Here is a 24,136-nt window from a genome sequence, read left to right on the forward strand (position 1 = left end):
GAGAAGTGCTACGCAGCATTAGGGAACGCATGCTTCCAATTTTTATACCAAAACTCTCAGAAGAACGCATGAGAGCAAATGCCCAAGATTACAATGAATTGTGGAACTTTCCTAATTGTTGCGGATCCATTGATGGAAAGCATGTCCGAATACAGTGTCCGAAGGCAGCAGGGTCACTTTTTTATAACTACAAGCAGTTTCATTCTATTGTATTGCTGGCTATAATAGATGCAAGATATAGGTTCATCGCAATTGATGTCGGTTCCTACGGGCGAGAAGGAGATGCAAGTATTTTCGAAAAATCGATGATGGGAAAGTATATTAATAATGGTAATTTCAACATACCACCTGCAATGCATCTTCCAGGAACAGAAATTTTACAACCTTGCATTATTTTGGCAGACAGCGCATTTTCGTTAACAACTAATATAATGAAACCTTATTCACAAAAAGATTCTATTCATGACCAATCAAAGGCTGTGTTCAATTACAGACTCAGTCGGGGGAGGCGAACTTCCGAAAATGCTTTCGGCATATTATGTCAGTATTTTAGAGTATTCTTTACTCCAATTGCTATTAACCCTACTGCTGCTGATGACTTAATCATTTCGGCATGTATCTTACATAATATGCTACGAAATGCAAAAATACCAATTCCTGATAAAAATGTAGATTTCATCCCTCTATTGCCAAAAGAAAATCTAATTCCATTAGCACCCATATGTGCAAGATCATCCACAGATGCTGCTTCGGTAAGAGATACTTTCAAAACTTATTTTTTTGGACCACATGGATCAGTGCCATGGCAAAACGCAAAGGTGCAGAGAATGGAATAATTCGAGGAATAATCATAGAAGAAAATATTATTTCACGTTATTAAAAGTAAAGTAGCGGAATAAAATTATGTTAAACCCTGTATATTATTATATTTTTTTAAAATAAATGACATAATATTATATTCTTACCCTTTTTATTCATTTTCGCACCTATTTCCTTCCAAATGTTGTTTTTTCCGACCAAATACTTATAACTTTTGCCGGCAACACTATATAATGGTGGATGCTGCCTCACCAAGTCTATTAGGACTTCATCCTCCTCAGGTGAAAATGTTTCACTCATTATGCTAATTATAATTATAATATTACTATTAATATTTATATTTTATTATAATATTACTGTTAAGTGCAGCTGAGCGATTCCGCTGTAATCAGACTGGACAGATATGAACCGACCAGTCGTCACAGGTCGGCGGAGAGGAATGCGTCCGTTCAGATGAGCGGAACCGAGAAAACCAATCCCAATTGAAATGCATGGTTGGATAAAATCGTCAAATCGCGGCGATCGACGGACTGTCCGCTTTCTGCGACCGAATGTTCGAGGAAACCAGGCCTTAATACTGCGATCATTTCAATGTGTTTACTTTTTCTTTTGGCCGCCACGCTTGCCGTGTGTTCCCACTATGGTAAACTTCTGGGCTTAACTGACAATTAGCACTGATGATGGCTCATACGCCGAAAGCGCTCTGCTAAGCTTTTAACATATAAATTGCTCTGAATACATGTGGTTTGATTGATTTGTATTGTCCTTCGAGCAACACAGCCACTTCCCTCTTCTTAGAACATCATTTGTCATTGCCATACAATTTGAGTTTGTTTTTCATTTCAATGAATGCAAACGTGGGTTGAGTTTGCTATTTGTTATTTTAAATTCATTACTTTTTTTGTAAAAAGTTCTCTTTCAATATTGGGAGTAATGTTTTAATTGATTTGCAGCAAGCAATTCCAGGTTTCTGGTAAGAAAATCTGATTTTATTTATTACTAATATGTTTTTGTATTGTCAATCTTTAGTCTTTAATAAAATCAAATTCAGTTGGTTTCAACGAAGAAGTTTCACTTTTCGAGTATTTAATTTTTAACTTGATTATTATAAATACATATTACAAAATGTCTGGCCTTTGATTTTCTATTCAACAATTAAAAATTAATTAAAATTTTCCTGAAAATTTCCTTGATGTAAGAGTATGTATATTTTAAATGCTTCTGAAAAACACAGCAATAAAAGATTTTTTAATTTCCTTCAGTTCCCATTACAATTAATTCCCACAGCGAATTGATTTATAAGGTTTGAACTACCAATTTTTTTATTTTATTTTATGCTCTAATCATACCACTGTGCATCCATGGTTCATCACATTCTGTGTTCACGATACGAGACATAGGTATAGAGACTAAGAGAGAGTCATACTATAGAGGCTAGTTATATACTCAGAGTATAGAGACTCAGCACCCGGAATGGATCAGAATTAATGTTTTTCTTACAACTTGTGTTTGTTCTTATTTTATATAAATATCTGTCCTTGAATTAAGTTTTTATTGATATTATAAGTCCAAGATATGTTGTTATTATTATAAGAGACCAACAAATATATACAATGTAAGTGATATGTTTAAACTAAAAAGTTGTTTTCATTTTCGAAGAGTTTATTTTGTTTTGTAGATGGATATATTGTTTCTTTAGATAATACTCTAAATCTCTATAGAATTTTTAATTAATTTTAAAAATTATTACTTAAATTATAATTTAAATAATTTTAAAATCTGTTTAATTTTTCTTCAGGAAACAGAAACAGTACTTATTAAATAATGATCATTTATCTATTGAATCTATGTTTTAATAAAATGAGGATATTATTACCCTAATGGGAATGCCTTTAGCACAAAAATTTTGACATCTTCTAATCTGTTTAAAATTAGGGTAGTTCAGTGCTAACAAAATACTTTTAAATAATTTTTGATTAATTCTATGAGTTTATGTCTGTTATAATAAATTATTATATATTATGTATATCATTTTAAGTTTTTTTTTCAGGAAAATTAAATAATAAATGTATTAGTAGTAAGGGTGGGGGACCTAGAGCTCGGCAAGTAGGCCTGAACAGTTCTTTTCGCCAACACCAGAATAAATGTATTAAAGAAAAACATTGTTTGATTTCCATTTGTCCAATTGGTGATATGTCCTACACTATTGTTAATTGATTATTATATATACAGTAAATTAACTCATTTAGATATGTAAAATAAAGCTTTTATTTGTATTCAGATCAATATCTGATGGTACACCTAATCAAAAAGACCCTTTTCTCTATGAGTAACCTTTTTGATTAGGTGTCTGCTTTAGATATTATGATTAAATGATAAGATTGTCAGATTAAATGCAATTTGATTTCCCGCCTTAATTTGGCCACGCCTTTCTACCATTTTAATTGGTCCAATTAGGAACGTCAAACTGTCAAGTTAGTTACAACAGTTTCCGTTGCCAAGCAAGAGGGCGCTAGCTGGTTTGTGAGAAGAATTTCTATCAGTTTTTATGCGACATCACTTCTCTATAATTTTCTGTTCTGTGCTAGCGAGCGTCTCCAAAGGTGGAGTCATGCAAATCATTATTTATGATGAGACGCTGTAGTGTTGAAAGTTGCCAGTGTGCACCGCTATGCATTCGTTTACTGACTGGCTAGGATAATGTCAACAGACTGGGGTCTTGAATTTGAGGAAGATGAAGAAATTAAAAACGAGAAATCAGCTTATGTTAAAGTTGTTAACTTTAAGTAAGTAAGTAATTTAATAAGTTTTGTTCATCAAAAAGCATTTAATTTCACCTAAATACAGTAACGGTGAAAACCAAATATTAGCGCCCTGAAGATTAGCATTTAGGAACCGAAACGTTGGAATTATAGGAATTAAACCTACTAACTAACCTTAACGTAACCAAAATAAATATTAAATAGTACAATAAAAGCAATAAAACATATGCATGAAGCAAATGCGCTAGTATAAGAATTGCTTATAATTTGGCCAGGCACAGCAAAATGATGTTTTATTAATTGGCTTACGTATTTACTAAGAATAAATGGCATTAAACTATGGTATATATTACCTACCTTACCTTTGTAAAAATTTCAAATTTTAATCAATTAAATTCACAATCACAAAAAATAAATAACGTTTAAAATCCGCATATTTTAAAAGTGAAATTTACTTTCCAAAAAACGTATATAAACGTACTTTCATTGCATATTTATTTAAATAATTCCCCCAGATATAATTGCTTAACACACTTCCACAAACTTGCTTTTCTTTTCAGTTTCTCCACAACGCACTCCGTATCATTTAATCCGGTCTTCACTGTCTTTTTCGCATTAAAACATGGCAAGAAAAGAATTGCTTGTGATTGTTATTAATTTATTTGTGAATATTAATGATAGTGTAACAGTGTACCAGCCAAAGGATAATCTGATAACAAGTACAACAAGGCTACCATTTTTACCACATCTGAATTTACGAAAATTTAGAAACCCATTTAATCACAAAACCAAACTCAGTGACATGACTTTTCCGGTTTTTCCAAACCTATTTAATGTTTCTAAACCAAAATTACCAAAATTCCCTTTTAGAATTAGTGTAAACAATACTAAAGCAACAAATCAAACCTTCTTGCCTACGTTTCCTACGGTCTATGTAAATGACAAGAATGCGACCCAATTGGCCGATGAAATTATTCAAAATTTTACCCAACTTTTTCCACCAAAAGAGTCAATCCAAAAATTTCCACCAGTCGTGGAGTATTTCGTCCAAAAAATTCAGGCGTCCCAGTCCAACTATATTTACGAAGATCTGAGCAGACCTCAAACCCATGACAAACCAATTTATACGTTATCACCTAAGGATGAAGAATTCTTTGGTTTAGCATCTACTCAACCTACTGTTAAGGTATCGAGCACTACTGTAAAATTGTTTGAATTAATTACTGATGAAGCTAAGCCAGAACTATTAGGTTGTAAGGAAACAACAACTGAAAAAAGTATACCAATCAATAAAAATAAAGATGAAAGTTTTTATTCTACTTATGAATTACCAAATATAATTTATAGCAGAAAAAGTGGTAATAATAAGAAAACTGCTTGCAAGAATAACTCAATTGTGCAAGTTACCGCCTCTAGCCTAATTGAAATGATGGAATCATCAGTACCTGGGTCATATGGACTTCCCAATGTAATTTATTTACGAAAAAATATAACATCTGAGCCTGATAAAATTTCTGACAAAATAAGCAATAAATTAGAGGTTGAATCTGCTAATATCGATGATATACCAAACATCATTAAAGTTAAAATAGACAGAGTTAATATTACGTCTACAGATGTTACAAACTCTGAGAAAACCAATACCACCAAAGCAACAATAATTATTCCAAATTTAATAGAAAAAAGCAATCCCATTGAAGCAAAGCCTGGTTGGCCAAATATTATCTATGAAGTCGAACCAAATATCACAGATAAAATAAACAAAAATGGGACTAAATTTGTCTCTTATGGTACTCACGGTATACCCAATGTGGTAAATTTAAGAGATTATAGAATGAATGGTGAAAGAGATGTTACCGAAGGACTTTAGTTACAAGGTAAGTTATAGCTTTATAGAGTAACAATACTGTATTCCTTTAAAAATAAAATAAATATGTTTATTGTAATAACTAGAAACCTAAAAATATACTTCTAGTTCGTAGACGGTATGCATACATTTTTGAAAATACTTAAATAAAATGTGCTAACGTTTTTCTTGGTGTTCGATTAGGAAAAGTTTTTATAGAATTAATGAAGAATTTTAATATGCTTGGTAGACTACGAAAGGCTAGAATGTGTTTCACAGAAATTTAAATTACTGTAGTTTGCTAAAAGAAAAGGATAATGAAAAATTATTTATGTTAAATATGCCTGGATTAGACATTAAATTTATCGAATTGCGTCAGCCAAAGGTGGTTACAGATGATCGGATTTTTTACTGCTAGAACTATAAAATTATTTTGTAGAAGATAATAGAGTCAGAACGAAGTAAATTTACGGAATCATCTGTATCACGACTAGAAGTTGAATTCAAGAAAGACAACTAAAGTATCATTCTGATCAATGCAGCAATATTTCTGTTATGTTAAATATTTAGTAATAAATAAAAAATAAATAAGCAGACTTCTTTTTAATCATGTTAATATATTAAATCAGCGAGGAGGCGATCAGGTGAGCACTTTTTGGTATGATTCAAGAAAATATTTTCTGGTTTCTCTAACCTAGTATATAGTTTATCGAAGATTGGTATATGAACACATCAGTGATACATCTTCAAACATATATTGTCTCCTTGCTAATAATATAAGCTTAGAATTTATTTTAGATATGAAAAGCAAGGTTGTACATGTACCTAATGCTGATCTTAGCCGTTACAATATATGGATTAGTCAGCAAAAAATTCTGATTTAATTTCATTTATATGAAAAAAAAACGTGAATATCTTAAAAAAAGATCTGGTTGAGATCATAGCACCTAAGTTATTAGAGTATTTAGAATCATATCAAAAGCGTGTATCGGCTTTGCGTAAAAAGTCAGAGAATAGAAAAAAAAAACAATATATTTTACAAGAGAAAGATTTTACAAAAAAAATTACGAGCCACATGAAAAAAAATAAAAACTACGAATCTGTTTATAAGTTAATTATTCTTCACTTTTATCAGTGTATTTTCTAATATACATATTCTGAATAACATACCGTTACATGTTCAAAAAAAAACATTAGACGAAGAAAAACCGGATATAACAGGACTTTACCATAAAGTTGGTCATTAATATTCCAAATAGGAGCTCATAGTTAATAAATGACTGGCGAAAGTCATAACAGTGGCTCATAAATTAATAATAAAAAAAATTGAAATTATTTATTTTATTGGTTAATATATTTTGAAAGATTGTAAAATAAGCGTATTTTCCTAGCCTAGATTAACAACAAATACTAATGACAAACACAAAATGTAGGCGCTGATTATTTGCAGAACACATGACGAAACTACCATAAAAGGTCTAGTTTTTTGACAGTGGCTGGCCCACTTTTTGAATACAAAAAAAAATTGTCATTAAGGTGAGAAATAAATAAGTACATAAAATTATAGGCTTGGATTCCTTAGTATATCTTAAAGGAGTTTTAGTAAATGATAATGTAGATAGCGTAAACTTTTAACCTATCGTGGAGATCCACTCTATTTCGCTAAATTAGTTAGATAATTAAGCAAACCTTAATTTACATTACATTAAAATTATTATCTATTATTAGACCTCACAGTTTTAAAATAAAACAATCAATTTCAAGTTTTCAAACTAAACTTTTAATCTAATAATGATGATATTGTCTATATATTAAAAGTAAGTATCCAAGATTTAAACGATCAATATTTATTTCTTCGAAATGAGTTATTATAATTATTCAGGATTATATAGAATTATGTTCATAGCAACGAAATAATCCTTACAAAAATAATAGGCCAATGTATCCTTTAATAAGTATATTATAAATAAACTCGACACTATTGTGATTAAATTAGTTAAATTACAAAAACACTTGCTCAATTTTTATTTTTAAGTTCTTACTATCTTTTTTGTTCTTTCTATTTTTTTTTGTAATATAAACGTTTTTATCGGTAATTACGTTATTTACCACCACCAATAATTTGGACCATGACATGTGATAAGGATAGGCAAACTATTAAAGATAAATTTAATAATCATCAACTAATATAATAAAATTGAATATATTGAGGCTAAGATTGGAATGTGCTCAATGTTTCGTCTAACCATCCAAAGACATAAAGATACTAGCAAATATAATTATGTTTGTTAGTATCCTTGTTTGTTTTCTTTGTTAGTATATTCGTTTATTATAATTAGAAAGAAAATTAAAACTACAACCAACACTTTACCCTAAACTACAAGTTTAAAATAGGAAATCTGAAGAGAGCCAAAGGTTAAATATCCGTTCTATTTCCCCGCCTATTTTACTTTTGATTTATGCCAAAAACCTTTTATAGTGCGAAGATGTCTAGGAGGAAAATTTTTCTAATAAGTTAGTTAAAAATTTGGTACTGTTATAAGGACGGTGGCCTAAGTTTAAGTTTGTGAAAGAGATATATCTATGTCTCGTGCTGAGTTATACAGATGAGGTGGGAATTGCAAAAGCTCGAACCACGTGTGGAAAATCAATTTAAGCTCATTTATAGTTAGAACCATGGATGTTAAAAGTTGAATCTGCTGGGAAAAAACGGAAATGATACGAACATAAGATCTTTTAAGTTTACTTGCATATTCGCGCAATGAGAATTATCACATATTTATCTGATTATGTATAGAGAATATTTCGCTCTAGAAAGTTATCTGTAAGTGCGACCCATTTATGTGAAATTACACGTATCATAATTATTTAACTTTGTCATTTTGGTTCTCCTTGTTAACAAAAACTAAGCCTAGATTGTTTTTTTTTACATAAGACTGTAAGATCATCACTATGTCTCTGAAAGACGGTATGCACCTTTTTGTTGAATTTTTTATTTATTTGATATTGTTTGTGGAAATACAACTTCTATAATAGAGGTTCCAAATATATAAAAATTACTTATCAATTCTAAACTAAAGCAATAATTATTTGGCAAAATAAAAAAAAAAATTATGAAACACAAAGGAAGCATCTATAAAAATAACAAAAATCAACAACAACAACAACAGACACACTCATTTTTAAGAAAGGTCATTAATATTGATACATTAAAGACAACACCAGCCATAGTCTTTATGTTTTGCAGGATTATATTATTTAAAATGTTGATAAAGTTTAAGCTATCACGAAACTTAATAGTGCGAGGAATATAAATATCTACTAGATGCATATGTAGTCACAATTCTTTTGTGTTAAAAGTTGATTGGGTAGTGCTTATTGCTGACAAAGTATCCTATTTGTAAATAATATATGTGTGTAACTTAAGATTTTTAATCATATATACCGGGGTGGTGCGTCGCCGAGAACACCGGAACATAGGAAATCCCATGTAAATTTTAAGGGGTCAATTATTGGCTTCCCTGTACATTTTACAGAGAAAATGTAAGATAACTTTTTGAAGAGAGCAATCTGGCAAACCATCGCGCAAAGTTTCATGAAATTTTAATAAGCGAATCTTAAATTATTTAATTAAATGTAATTTAAAAATTACCAAATTTTCGGTTCAGGTGAAACCAGCATGTTTGCTGGTTTCACCAAATTGTTATTTAAAATTCTGTATGAAAAAAAAGTATGAACATAATTTTTTAATGTTTATAATATTTTTTTTATCTCATTTTTTCATCGATTGAATAATTATTCATACTTGCTTTCTAATATCGACTGACTATCACTGATTTATTGACACTTTTCTTCACGTCAATGACAATATTCATTTTACTGGTGCCCGTTTGGTTTTACCTGAACCGAAAAATTGCTAATTTTGCAATTACATTTAATTGAATAATTCAAGATTCGCTTATTAAAATTTTTTGAAACTTTGCACAAGGGTTTGCCAGATTGGTCTCTTCAAAAAGTTATCTTACATTTTTTTTATAAAATGTACAGGGAAGCCAATAATTTATCCCCTTAAAATTTACATAGGTTTTCCTGTGTTCCGCTCGGCGACGCACCACCCGGTAGAGTTCAAATGTATTTATTTATTTTTTTATTTTTTTTCACTCTTCTGTGAGGCCTTTCGAAAACTCTCTATTCAAATTTCAAATTTCTTCGGACAAATGTCCCACCAATAACCGAAAAAAATCTTTTTAGCCGTCAATAAAGAAACTTTTTCTTCTTTCCCAACGACTCGTTCTTCATTCTTTAAACGCCTAGTTTGATAGTCTCGAGTACCGACGACCGGTTTAAAGTTCAAAAGAAATGCAATCGAGCGGCGGCAGTGTATGTGGTGCCGTTGTGTGTACTCTAGTAATTATTATATCAATCGTAACTGGAGCACCGCTAAATAAAGGTGTAGATACGCAGGTAGTACGAGAAGAAAAGAATATTGTGTTGATCCCTGTGGATATAGCGAATAGTAGGTTAGTAAATGTAATACTTTTAATTAATTTGTATTTTTCAATAAGTTAATTTGTATTTTTCAGTAAGTTAAATTAATAACACCCTTTTTTGAAAATGTTAAAAGAAATAATAATTTTTGCCACTAAAAATTGTGGATTCAAATTACTTTAAAATTGAAAGGAAATCTATACAACAATAAATATTTAGGATATGTTTGATTTTTTTTATTGGACCGTTGGTACGATGGCAAGTTTTGAAAGATAGATATTTAGAAAACCAAAAAGGATATATATTACATTCATACATTCTTTTTTAGGTTGTTTTTTTAAGAACCATTGCATTTTTAAAACCTGTATTTTTTTAGATTAAACAACTTAAAATGGAACTTGTCGGTTGTTTGAATAACTGTCGCATCGCTGAAAAAAAGAACATATCATGGCTCCTTTTAATTAAAATGAAACAGTGGTTCCTTAATTTTTTCTTCTCCAAAACGGTCCATTTTATCGATAATAAAGAGGAGTGCATTATCTTTAGTTTAAGGTTTAAGCTATCCATATTTAATATTTCCGAGTCTTTATCATACAAGGTGTTAAAAATTCAAGCAAAATTATAATGTACAACCTAGTCCGCCCCTGGTAAAATAAACAAAGTAAATGTATTTTAAGAACTTCGTTTTAAGAGGTCATAGGTAGTGTTGATTACGTAAAATTTTTATTAAATTCTAACTACCCCTTTAATTAAATACTTCAAAAGTTATTCAAGAAAAACGATTTCCCTAGGTGTCTTTAAGAGGCCGTAGGAAAGTTACATATAATTTTTTTATTTTCTACCTGTATCCGAGAGATTTCCCACATTTTCCGGGTTATATTTTTCCTGTATAATATTTCGTGCAGCTGTAGTAAGAAGCACATAGGTGAGACTGTTTGGAGAATATTTACAAGAATTAAGAAATATTAATGATAGGTGATGCTTCAAAATATATCAACTTCTGCATCAGATGCTCTTTAGGCTCTTTTCTGTCTCTGATATACCCTGTAGCACTTAAAACCAAAAATAAAAATCGGTCGAGCCACTAATTGGTGAACTTCGAACCCTGCGCCTTGGTTGAGATATGGATTATCAACCCCGTGAAAAGTAGTACGATGCAGGGCTGACGCGACAGTAAATAGACCATATATCAGGCCAATCGCTCGGTACCTATATGTAAAAAAGGGGTTTCAAAAAATATCAACATAGTAACGAGAACCCTTTACTGGAGCATGATATCCACCGACAAATGATAAATGGACAGCTAAAAGAGTTTTGTCGGAGAAGCCGGCAACCACCAAAGCAGAAAAATACAATTAATGCATGACGTGCGCTGTCAATATGAATAAATTTTAACATTTTATTGTCATTGACTGTGCTACTATATCGCTACAGAATTGGAGTCAATTTAGATGAGATTTAGATAAGATTTATATGCTCTCTTCATTGAGAAATACCGACAACATCATAATATCCTTAACAAAGACCAATAGATCAAAAACAGGTAATATTGAAGAACAACAGAATTCTGCCTAATATTATTTAAAATATGAAAGATGATGCAGCAAAAAAACTCGCTCTAATAAGAAATCCTTAATTAATCACTATCAGCTCATTATCTGAAGAAATAATACGTATAAACAAAGTAGAAGAAATTATAACAGAAGAACCGCAAATACATATACAAGATAATAATGATAACAATGTAAAAAATAACAAATAATGGACTTCTACTTACAAATCACTAAATCAGAGGCGATGTATACGTTGGACCAGTACAAATGTTACAGAACGACCCACAACACCGATACTCCGAACCAACAACATCACCGGAAAAAATTAAATAAAATGCCAAATAAAATGTTGCGTTTCATCAAAAACACTGTTCTACAATAATAAAAGAAAATTTTATAACTGCCTAACAATATAGATATGACTCAGCCATGTAAAGACGAAATAACTTTCAGATAACCTATCAAGCCAATCCGCAAAACATAATAAGAACACAACATGGATACAAAAAGTACAGGAAGAATACAAAAATCTCTATTTACCAATTTCATGTCTCTCTACACTCTATAGGATAATCAAATAAATTATAAAAAATAGAAAAATCTTTTTTCCTATTTTTCGTGTTATAGTATTTTTAGAAATAATGCAACAGCACGATAAATACAAATAGCTTTACATAGAACTCTAAGAATATAGTAAAAGCCATATACAGTGCATTCCTATGAAAATACACGGTCACCAGCCAACAATAAAAAAACACGAATGAATGGAATTTTGCTCTGTATAAAAATTCTCAGAGATAAGGTGACTCGTAAGGTGAACTTCAATAATAATGTTTGGTAATCTTTTTTTCGATAACTGTTGACTTTAGGTATAGGACATGATGCATAAAACATAGGGAGAGTTCCACGCGAAATTCAAAGATGAAATAAAAAAAGGTGCTTTCATTTGAAAAATGAAGTTGATGGTCGTAATTCATTTTTGAGCAACCCTGTATATACAAACTTCACGTACAAAAATGCGCAACTTTAAATAAAAATCGACGGGTCCGAGCGTTTTTTTTTCGAACACACCCCTGAATTTTATATGAATTTAGACATAACTTTTGAGATGCACTGTACATATATATATGTAATACTACTTTTAACATACTTTTAAACAAATAAAGACAGACCCAGAAAACCAAATCGGATAAATAAAACAATGCTTACAAAAGACCAAAAGCACCATCATAAATCCAGTATAGAAAGAGTCATATACCGAGATACCAGGATGGAAGATGAATCATTTACATCACAGAACTACATTAAAAACGAATAAATAACCTACAGAACTAATTCCAAAGTAAAGACAACGGCTTACTACATCAAGCAGTAGTAAGAGCAGATATGTAAGAAATTTACCCGTTTTAATCTGAATGAAAAAATAGAAAACTGAAAACGAGGAATAAAAAAGCAGCGGCATTAACCCACAAGTTTTCACAATAGTCCCACGAAAGACAATATAATATTGCACAATAGCACATAGATAGAAACTTAGCCATGGCTGCTAGCCAAAGAACCCCTGCATCCTGATAATGGGTATGTACCGTTCAATCAACTGTCAGTACTGAATTTACTGGACGTCGTTCCGATATTTGTTTCAGTTTACTGATTCAGTACTGAATGACGTCATAAATGCGTCAGTGACGTCATTAATCTTTACTGGATTGACTGAGGATAAAAGCTACTGTAGGTACAGTAAAATAGTGGGGGAATGTCAAAACTGTCAGAAGTGTTGTCTTAACTTAAAAAGCTCTCATACAAGGCACTGGCACTAGCCTGTTTGGAGTGTTTGGGCTCTTTCGTATTCTTCCGGTGTAAATTCAATGTGCTATTCAAAATTATTTTCTGCGTCTATTATTCTTATCATCTTGCTTTTTTAGTCATATTTATTTTATCAACAAATATGGTCTGGTTTTAATAAAGCAAAACACCGTACCGGAAAACAAAACAGAAACAGGTAATTTGGTTTTATAGGTTATGTTGTGGTTGCGAAAACAGTGCTGAAAACTGTTCCTTTTTTGGAGCAAAACAGCACGCTGTATAAAATCGGAACGACAAATTACAGTAAAATCAGCACAGTAGAATCCTGTACTGACAGTTGAAAACGGTACATACCAATAGTTCACTATGTCAATACGAGACAGGTCATCGCCACAACAAACTACAAAAACACATAATATAGTTTACAGATACGTTCAGAAAATGTTTAAGCGGATGTAAATTATATGCACGGACAAAATATACAATTTGACATAATACAGTAGCTAAAGTCATTGTTTGTTCATCATATTAATTTAATTTACATTATTATTCATTTTACAACGTGACAACGTTGCTATTATTCTCACTACAGCCGCAGACCGTCAAGTAGTGAAACTAATACGTAGTAGAGTTTACGAGGCTTGTCGGCACTAAACTTAATTTTAAATTTCGTTTTATTTATACAGTCCACTTTTTTATTATTTGGAAACTACCAGTCATCCACCAACAGCCTGCACTGAAATACCAACTCACAACTGAAAAACAACCCTATTTTAAATACCACACGATGATAATACTAGAGAATGATGAAGCAAAATTATATTAAAATATCACATTTCATATCGACCAGGCATAATATTTACCCCAAAGAATAACAGAACTGCTTATCTAATGAACATCACAGGTAGAGATAAAGAAACTGTAAGCAGAACAATGTAAAAATAATTCCTTGAGAGTTATTGCACCCACTGGAGTCACCCATAAGTCCTTCACTGAAAACCCAATGAAATTAAGCTTCTTCACCCAGCCGTTACTGCTTAAATTCGTGCAGTTTTTACAAATAATAATATTTATACATAGTTTATAGTACCAGCAGGAGAAAGAGTAACTTCAATATAAATTTCGGATCTCTGGGAGCAATATAATCTATGAAATCTTACTAATTTTGTACTATATACATATACTTCACTATTAATATGTTTGTTCCTTATACCACTTAGAGCTTTTAGGTCTTGTTTTTGAGTAATAACGAGGCTTATCTAGGATATTACTTCTGTTAATGCATAAATTTATTATAATATTGTGCTTTGTGTACATAGTATTTTTCGAACTACCATACTGGCAAGTTAATATTACAGATAGAAAATTAATGCATTAGAAAAGGAAACCCAACCCAACTGCTAAGGTATGACAAAGAAAAGACTGTATCCCAGATTGCGGGTGACTTGTTTAAAAGTGGAGGTTGCGTCCCCGCCACCATTTGTCTAAGCTACTTTACTACTTATGTAGGGGGGACAAATCAGCAAAACCAATATTGTTTTGGGAAGGTATAATTTGTGCAATATTAATTGTTCTATTTAATAATTACTCCTCAAGGAAATGAAAAGTAATTTTAATTTTATTTAAAAAAAGAAATGCCCTTTAAGAAGGATATGCAAAGCTAGGTAAAGATTTAGCCATTTATTTGGTATTTTTATTCCTTTCAAAAGTTAGTAATTAATAGATCGATTTCTCTTGCACAAACTGGAGCTTTTACGGGGCATGTCTCACGCTAAGGCAAGGCGCAAGACGTGTCCCGCTGTAGTTCAGACACAGTTTATAGTGCCGCATGTTAGTTACTATTGTTTACAACAAGTGTTTTCCTTATTTTTTTTGCGAAAAACAGTTATAACAGAAAAAAAGTTAATAGAGTCGGTAAGGGAAAAAATGCTAATTATATGAAGACAAAACTGAAGAATCGGATGAATGATTTAAATTTAATAGTTCTAATTGTAAATTGTCCTCTATTTTTTTCTCCCTGATAGAATAAATTTATTTAGTCTTCTTCATAAAAGAATAACACAACATTTGCTCCTCAGCATCATCCCATTTCGACTCAGAACTTAATTTCATTAAACAATTGTTTCGTTCGTTTGTCACAAAAGTCAGACATTGACATATTTATACGTTGATTAATATGACATACATTGACATACTTGAACCCGCGTGTCCCAATATGCGGATCACCACGTGGTGTCTCTCATGTCATGTCACCTCACACGTGTTATACGTGTCCCAATTTGCGCCTTGCCTAAGACTGTAGGATAGTACGAGTGTCGAGACGATATTTGGTGGGGCTACAGTCGTTTGTTTCTTATTCCTTAGTAGATGAGTCTACCTCTTTTTTAATGCATTAATCTCCTATCGGTAATATTAATTTGCCAGGACAGTATATGATCTGTACCAAACACATTTATATTTGCATTGGTAGAAAGTCGGAGTTGTACTTCCTCTGGTACTTCTTTTACTGTTTGTGATGTGATCTTAGAGATAAGGCCGATTATAATGGGGATGACTTTGGTACGCATTCCTCATTCCCTGTATTTCTATTTGTAGGTACATACTTGTATAGTTCGCTCAGCGAACAGACGTGAACGGAAAGAATTTAAAAAATGCAGAAGACAAAAATGTATGGCATTTGCACTATTGTCAGACTTTATTATTTTTATTTTCATATAATTTTATACTACCAATAGTCTATTTGTTAAATTAAAATTTTAATTACAATACCCAAGGAATTTATTACGTTTTTAAATAACTAATAAGTGGCAACAATGGCCTAGACGACGCTATTTCGGTGTCAAAGTGGGTGGGACCTTACCAGCACTCGGCATACGCGATTTTTTTAATTGGTCAGCAATCAAATATTTAATTACGGTGTCTTGCTTCCCCATTTTTTTTCACCTATTATGAGAATTTCTTAACAGATGTGGCATTCGTATTTGAATCTAGTTTTGATCATAGGGGTACAATATAATTTATATTTTTTGGTACTGTCTGCTTCGATATTTGTGTTGTGTTGAAATTTTTTTTGTTTCATTGACTTTATTAGTACTTTTTTCTTGTGGTATATTTTGTTGGCAAAATTGTTGTGTTATTATTTTCAATTATTTCAATTATTAATGGTCATTTATATACAATATTGTGGAATGATTTGACAATTTTTTTTATTAATATTAAAAATAATTATCGGTTTTTGCATGGCTACTTTTTTATGAAACGAAATTTGCTTTTGTCAAAAATTTGACAGTGGTCGTAGTTTTAATTCTACAGAGTGATTTTACTTATTTATATTTTATCTTGTTATTATATTTAATTGTGACTCTATTATTATAAACATATTTAAAAAGTAAAACTTATCTTGATATGGTTTTTTGGTAGAACACGATTATGTTATCTATTTTGTTGTAGAGATGAAGGATTTTGTGATAACATATTATACTTTTTTTTAATAGAAAACCCTGTATATTTTAGCACTAATTGGTGGACTAATTAATTCTTTGTTTAACGGTATATCACACAAGCATATAATGATAGATTGCCAGATATGGCCGGGGTTCGTGTACTTCTCATAAGAACTTGAGAGATGGTCTCCTTGTAAATGAGGTTATTTTCCTCTTATATAATTCTACTAGAAAATATTGCACATCAGATAAGTGGGTCCGGGATAGTATACTGGTCTCACTTACCTTATGTGCAAGTGTGTTACAAACCTCAAAAGGAAATTCAAAGTTTATTTTCTTATCTAAAAATTCTAAAACACATACATAAATAATAAAACATATCCGTGTTCTGTGGAAAAAAAAACAATAAAAACTGTTTTTTACTTTTTTAATTTTAAATAATAACAGAGATACAAAAAAAGAGTCCTAAAATCATCGATTTTCAAAATTACGCTGTAAATTAAAAACTAGGACATCTTTATATAAGATTATAAGAAAGTAACATCGCAAACGACAAGGCTCATCTCCCATAGCAACCGAGATAATGTACAAGTGTCATAATTTGGACAGCCTTTACAATTCACAGCATAATGTATAAGTACATCACAATGTACTTCATGATGGACTGCTATATTAATATTTGAATTTTAAAATTGCAAAATAGGCTGAGACAAGATCAAGAAAATGATATAATATAAGAATAAAATCTATTTAGCTTTTTAAATAAAAAAATAATGTATTTTTTTTTAATTCTATAAAATAATTAATTGCATTTATTCGTAAAATGAAAAATAAATTCTTAAAAAAATTTGTTAAAAAAATATTTAATTTTTGTTTAATTTCTTCTTTTTCAAGATTTTATACATGTTTATTGTATACCGATCTGGCTGGCTAAGCACCGGTCATAGGCAATTCAATACCGTACAAAATGGACGTATCAGTGGTGGGAAGTGATCGCGCTGCGTCGAGATGAAGTCGTAACTTCTCCTCCACAAACCTGACTAAACTAAACTTGTTTAATTAATAAAAATATGGTTTTCTTACTATGGCAAAAAAGGGACTTTTTCCCAGAGAATGGAAATCATACATCAATCATAAATGTATCATACCATGTTTTGGCTAAATAATATATGGATCTTTCTTCCTCTCAAATTTTTTTAATTTTCTTCAAATATTGTACCACCTGATAATTCCATTACAGCAGCTCTCTTGTTAACCATCTTAAGCTTAAATCCAAGTTTTATCAGGTATCTCCGCAAGGTTGAGACTGAGAAATGTTTGTTCCTTGAAGATAAGGTGTCCTTAACCATCTCTATGGTCAGAACCTCATTGTTTTTGTATTTAGAATACACACCTTTCCTTAGCAATTTGGCAATATCCGTGTCAAATCCCTTTGATTGTCCTGCATCTTTCCTATTTATTCTGTCTTTAATCCCTTTTTTTACAGGCATATTTTACTATAGGGAACCCCTGTTAAAAACGCTGTTTTTTGCAAAGCACTACAATCATTTGTGAAGTGAGAATAATTCGTTAGATTGTTATAGAAATTTAGATAAATTTGTTTGGCGTCTGTACTTAAACAATTACATTTTAAAATTGCTTGATTTTACTGTAGCTTCTACTTCCCTTGATTCTTTTTGCTTCCTCAATACTTGAAAATGAACTATCAGAACTATGTAAGTCTAAATCACTGTCCAGATCACTCTATTGGTTTCATCACAAATCTTATTGTCTTTCTTGTGCACCCACGGTCTCCATAAGCCCGCACAAACACGTTCCTGTTCATTTGCCAAATTATCCTGCCTATTTTCCCAGGGTCGAAACATTTTAAGGTCTGTTGTATACGTATAATACCAAAACAAATCCACAAACACTAATAAAAAAACACACTTCCTCACAGTAAAAACTGCAAAAAATTTAGACCAATACAGGCCAAATTCTAAATTTCTTTTCCTCACTTTCACAAACGCGGAAAAAGCAAAACCGGCAAAACCTATCAAATAATAATAACCTCACATGACCCCTCTCCCAACTATTAAAGGTGATAGACCCATCTAACAACTATTTTAAAGGCGATAGACCCATCTTTAAAAATCGCTTTAAAAACACGTCGAAAGTAATACAAAAACAGCCCAAAAATTTATTTAGATACGGCCCCGTAATTCTCAAAATCAGTGGGATAGAGAGAGATACACAATCACTTGCACAGTCTAAAGTAGGAATCGCCAGAACGCAGGCGTTTTATCTTTGTTTAATAGACTAGCTAAAAAGAGGTAACAAGTCTGTGAGTGCTCGAAGTGCTTAAAATATTTTGTAAAATTTGATTTGGATTTTAGTCCGCGGTCAATTTTTTTATATTATTTTCTTGTGGTATTATTTTCTTTCTAAAAATTGGCATTTTCGAAAGAAAAATAAAAAATAGTATAAAACATGGGGTTTTACGTATATTTAAAATGATTTCATAGATAAACAATATAATATTTTGGCATTTAAACATGTATATCATGCGACAATAAATATGATATAGGCGCACGAACTAGTTAGTGCGGCATCTGCGACACATCAAAGATTCTAATAGATCTCTGAACTGGACTTTAACAAATTCTATTGAGATTAATATTCAGTTTGCTAAGTGTAGGAATAATTTCGTCCCTCAGAAGGATAAGGTATTTAGATTGCCATCGATAAAAAAGGGTTCTATAATTTGGTTTCCTTAAAATACTAGTCCATACCGCCCATTAACCTTCTGAGGGTATTGCGTACTTTTTGTGATACTCAAGTTTATGTTCTGTTGAGTAACCGACGGTAACAGATGGATTGTAACGATCATGAATAGGAAAAGACGACTCGTCAGTGAATAAAATATTTTCTATAAACGTAGGATTTATGTTCGCTTTTTCCATCATTCCTTCGCAAAATTCTATCTATTTCACCTGATCTTCATCAAAAATTGCTTAAGTAGTCTGCAATTTATGGCACTTAAATTTATTTCACTTTAAAATACCTCACACAGTTCGCGGCGGAATATCAAGCTCATCAGCATTTGAGAAAAAGAAGTAGAAGTAAAAAAAGTAAAAAGATCCCGACTCGACAAAGACAAAATCAAGCCGCCGCCCCTTTGCCGGTGTAACTTGTTTATTGTAAGCGCAACTACATGTAAATTGTATGACCCGTCGTTGCTAAGTCAGTACTGTATTGTATATAAATATATATTTGTGTTCAGCAGTATCTTTAACTAGACCAGTTTGATGTATATATCAAACTGGTCTAGTTAAAGATACTGCTGAACATAAATTTAAATTACATAATATAATTAGATAATATAATTTTTATAATTAAATTTATAAAAAACACAAAAATTCATGCCCTAGTATACCGGGGGATTAATAATATATATCAATTTAAAGAAGTAAAATATCGAAAATTCAAAATAACAAAAGTAAATACAAAACAAATTTCCGAGTTAATAAAGTATATGAACACTTATGTTGTTAATAGCAGCTCGTCATCTATTTAGTATGCTTATTTTATTGTCAATGTCTTTTGGCTCTTACATACAGTTCAGCAACTCTTCCTTTGTCTGGAACACACTTGCTTAATTTAAAACACTCCTTTTCAACATATCCCAAACGTGCTCGACAGAATTTAAGTCAGCGGATAGCGCAGGCCATGGCAACACTTGAATATTGTGCTGTTCCAAAAAGTTTCTAACGATTTCACCAAATTTTCTCTATGGCGTGAGTTCCAGAATTTGGTTGCAATATACGTCGGCGGTTAAAAAACATTCAATGGGAACCAGATCTTCCGAAAACCTATCAAAACTCCATCACAAATCATCAAAGTACAGCCTTGATACCTGTCAACTTCTTAAATGTTTTGTAAGCGAGACTCGTTGCCAGATGTTCGCCACACCCTTAACCTTCCTAAATCAGGACGTAAACCAAACCTTAAAAAATAGTAAATGGTAACAACAATGCATGCTCATCTCACCCTTGCTGATTTTGAAGTTCTTCGGTCCATTCTAATTTTCTTGCGCGATTTCCAGGGATAGTACTAGAACTCTAACGGGACATCTGGCACAAAGACTGTCTGACATGATATACATCTTTTTTATTAGAGCATTGACACTAATACCATGAATATTTTGCTCACTTCTTAGGTGGTTGGCAGTATTATTGGGGTTTTGTAATGCCTGGAGGAGAATAAAGCTATTATGTTATTATATAATTGCTCTTGTTGGACCAGTATGACTTTTTCTCACATCACCAGTCTCTTCGAATCTCCGCCACAACCCTCTTATAGTGGACTTGATAGAATTTACAGCTTCTGCGACGCCGCGGATATTCATACCACCCTGTATCATACAAACAGCTTATAACTGTATTTTACGTGTGAAGATATATTTAAACCAAATATACTCACGTATATTTAAACCAAATTTTACGACACTGGCAGCAAATTTTAATTATTGGCAGCATTGTATTGAATTTTTTTTTCACTATACCAAATATGTCATAAAGAATTTAAACTATTTAGACAGCGCCAGCGTATGTTTAAATAAATGTCCAACAAATAATAAATTTAATTTACCTTTTTTTCGAAAAAAAAATGGTTTTGTATACAAATAAATCAGCTTTTTTCCTTGTCTCCTAGACCATTTTTATGTGTGTGTAATATGTACATTTTTCTTTTTAGGCCTATTCAAGTTCCACTACCATCCAGCTTCTACTATCCCCAAAACTACCCCTTACAATTAAGACGCAACCCACTATATCAAACCAGAGGCCCATTCGACTTCATAGGCCAATGGATCCAACAGACCCCTTGGCTTCCTATCCAGGTTAACGTGCCAGACATGTTCCAGACCATCGGCTCTAGCATATCACAGGCTTCAAACAACATCCAGCAACTTTCTCAACAAGTGGGCAGTGGAGTTTCGCAATTTACACAAAACGTGGGCAATGGATTTAATCAGTTTACTCAGAATGTCGGGAATGGGTTTAATCAATGGATGCAACAGCTAGGGCAAAGGGTACCAATTTTTGGAAATGTAATTAGTACCAATAGAGTCACTCAGAATGATAATAAAAATGGGCAGCAAGCTCCTATGGTTCCGGTGCAATACCCGGAAGGGCAGGAGTTGATACTGGAGGAGGTATTGGATTCTTTTCCGTAAATGATTTATTTTTATAAAATGTTTAAGCTAAATTATTTGACGTCTTAAGCAGTGACAGTAGGAAGATGTTCAACAGAATTTATTACGAGATATTTTTTATTTGACAATGTTTTAGATGATTAGATTTATTAATTTATTTATTTATGTATTTATTAATTACTGTATACTAGTAATAGTAATAGAATAAAATATTAGTCATATAAAAAATAAATAGAATTCTCCCGAATTAATATAGTGGATTGTAATTTTTTTCTAAATAAATAATTTTATATTTAATTGCCTCACAGCACTTAAGAACGTGTGTTTTTAAGTGCTTTAAGGTTTCTTTGTTATTATTGTTTTTGATATATTTGTTTGAAAATAAAATATTTAAAAAAATAAAAAAATATCATTTTTATGTTTTGATTCTTTCTTCGATATTTCAGGCTACGAATAAGATCTTGAGATACGGTTTTTCACTGGCCTATTTAGCTATTATTTCACTAAATTTTTATGAAAAAAAAGTAATATTGCATTTAATTTTTTAAAAAGTTGTGCAATTTTCTGTTATTAGATAAAAAAACGCGCTTTAGCGGCATTACTAAAAACAAGACAAATTACAGATAAGACGGATTTGATGGAGCAATAAATGTTTTTCCCAACGAGACCAAGTTTGTTAAAATCCATTTAGTCGTTTAGGAGTTACAGCTGCTTATTTAAAACAAAAACATTTAATTACCCCCACCACTTTATTTTAATAGATACGTCATAAAGTGTTAAGCAAAAATTACTCGAGTAAAGCTGAGCGTTAAAAAGCATATATTTTCTCGTAACATTTACTTGGTAGATTTTAATTAAAAATCACTTAAAATGTTTCAGATAGAGGTTACGCCCCCTTTGGATGTTTGAAAATAATTTCCAAAATACATCACTTTACATTCTTATTTGGCCACCCTTGTACAACTTTCTTAAGGGTGGAGAAATTTCTCTAGGCAGTAGAAGGTTTTTCGATTTCCAGTCGTATGCTGTCTGCAAACTGAATATCGTCTACTTCTATTTCGCAATAATGATGGAATGATTGTATACATATAATAAGAAGTAGGTGATGAAAGGTTGACTATTTAAGTTTTAATATAGGGAAATGTATAGCAAAAATTATTGTGTGTGAAACACTTACTTGTGTGTCAAGAGATTGCTAACATGATAATATAATTTAAAAATTTGGTAAAACATTAGGATTCTACATGGTTCTGAAACATTTAATCGCCTTTTAAATATTATAAATATGTCCTAAACTAATTTTAAAACTATTTCTCTTTCTTGTATCAACCTTTGTACATTAAATTCGTCCTCTATATTAAACTTAGTTTTTTTTTTAAAGAACTTATAACTATGTGATCAATTATAAATTTTGCGCAGTCGATAGTGGAATTTTTTCCAAGTTTCTGTCGCAGCGCGATTTACGGAAAAAAAACGAACAGTTTTTACAAGTGCGGTCATCTGATCAGTATGTATCGTAGTTCACCAGTCAATTGGGACAAGCTACCTGTACAAGCTGTAAAAACCAACATTTAAGCGATCGAGGCAGTTTCGTCAAGAAGAAGCAATGAATACATATCCTGGGAGTCAAAACCCATAGGAGCGCTAGACATAAGCTCTTTTAAGAAGAAAGTTTAGAAAATGCAAATCATTATGATAATAAAGGGAGTAACATTGTTTATTTTTCCATTTGAATTATCTATTACTTTTAAGTGATTTATATTTGTATTGTTTTTAAATATCGATTTTAATTTACACTTTATTCGTAATTGCAAAAGCTTAATTAAAAATTTTGCCCGTAGAAATGAGAATCAATTCAATAATTTCATTTTCAGAGCGATCTTGGGAAAGCTTTCTGAAAGAGCTTTAATAATAATGTTTCTAGAACAAAAATAGATTGTAGTAATCAAGTAAAAAAATCGTTAAGTCTTTACTTGATTACTTGGTTTTGGGAAACCAGCGCAACACAACGCAAAACAAATTTTAAGATTTAGCCCTTTCATTAAAGGTTTACCTTCTTCTATACAAACTACCATTCGATTAAGAACACTTAATAGTTTAAAGCAAGCTATGACATTCATAATAGAAGAAGAAAATTTTATATATTGTTCTAATGGATCAATAACTATAATAACTCTTTAGATACACAAGGATAATGTATACTTACATCAAGAGACACACCAATAAGA

General features: G+C 31.4%; 1 protein-coding gene across 4 annotated transcripts; it reads left to right on the forward strand.

Moving 5' to 3' along the window:
• Positions 1 to 3,443: 3,443 nt before the first annotated feature.
• On the forward strand, positions 3,444 to 22,227 carry LOC126744064 (uncharacterized). 4 transcript variants are annotated; one of them, XM_050451403.1, is made up of 2 exons: positions 3,444 to 3,605; positions 21,449 to 22,227. In XM_050451403.1, the coding sequence occupies exons 1-2, from the start codon at positions 3,520 to 3,522 to the stop codon at positions 21,927 to 21,929; spliced, it is 567 nt and encodes a 188-aa protein (XP_050307360.1). In that variant the 5' UTR covers positions 3,444 to 3,519; the 3' UTR covers positions 21,930 to 22,227. The 4 variants fall into 4 exon arrangements, with proteins under 4 accessions (XP_050307360.1, XP_050307361.1, XP_050307357.1 ...); XM_050451404.1 differs by having other exon boundaries at positions 3,455 to 3,609; XM_050451400.1 differs by lacking the exon at positions 3,444 to 3,605 and adding an exon at positions 4,149 to 5,458 and having other exon boundaries at positions 21,449 to 21,593.
• The last annotated feature ends 1,909 nt before the right edge of the window (positions 22,228 to 24,136 follow it).

Source organism: Anthonomus grandis, chromosome 13, assembly GCF_022605725.1.
Source record: "Anthonomus grandis grandis chromosome 13, icAntGran1.3, whole genome shotgun sequence".
Lineage (NCBI taxonomy): Eukaryota > Metazoa > Arthropoda > Insecta > Coleoptera > Curculionidae > Anthonomus > Anthonomus grandis.

Coding starts and splice junctions, on each gene's coding strand:
- LOC126744064 (XM_050451400.1), top strand. CDS start 4,204: ATGGCAAGAAAAGAATTGCTTGTGATTGTTATTAATTTATTTGTGAAT.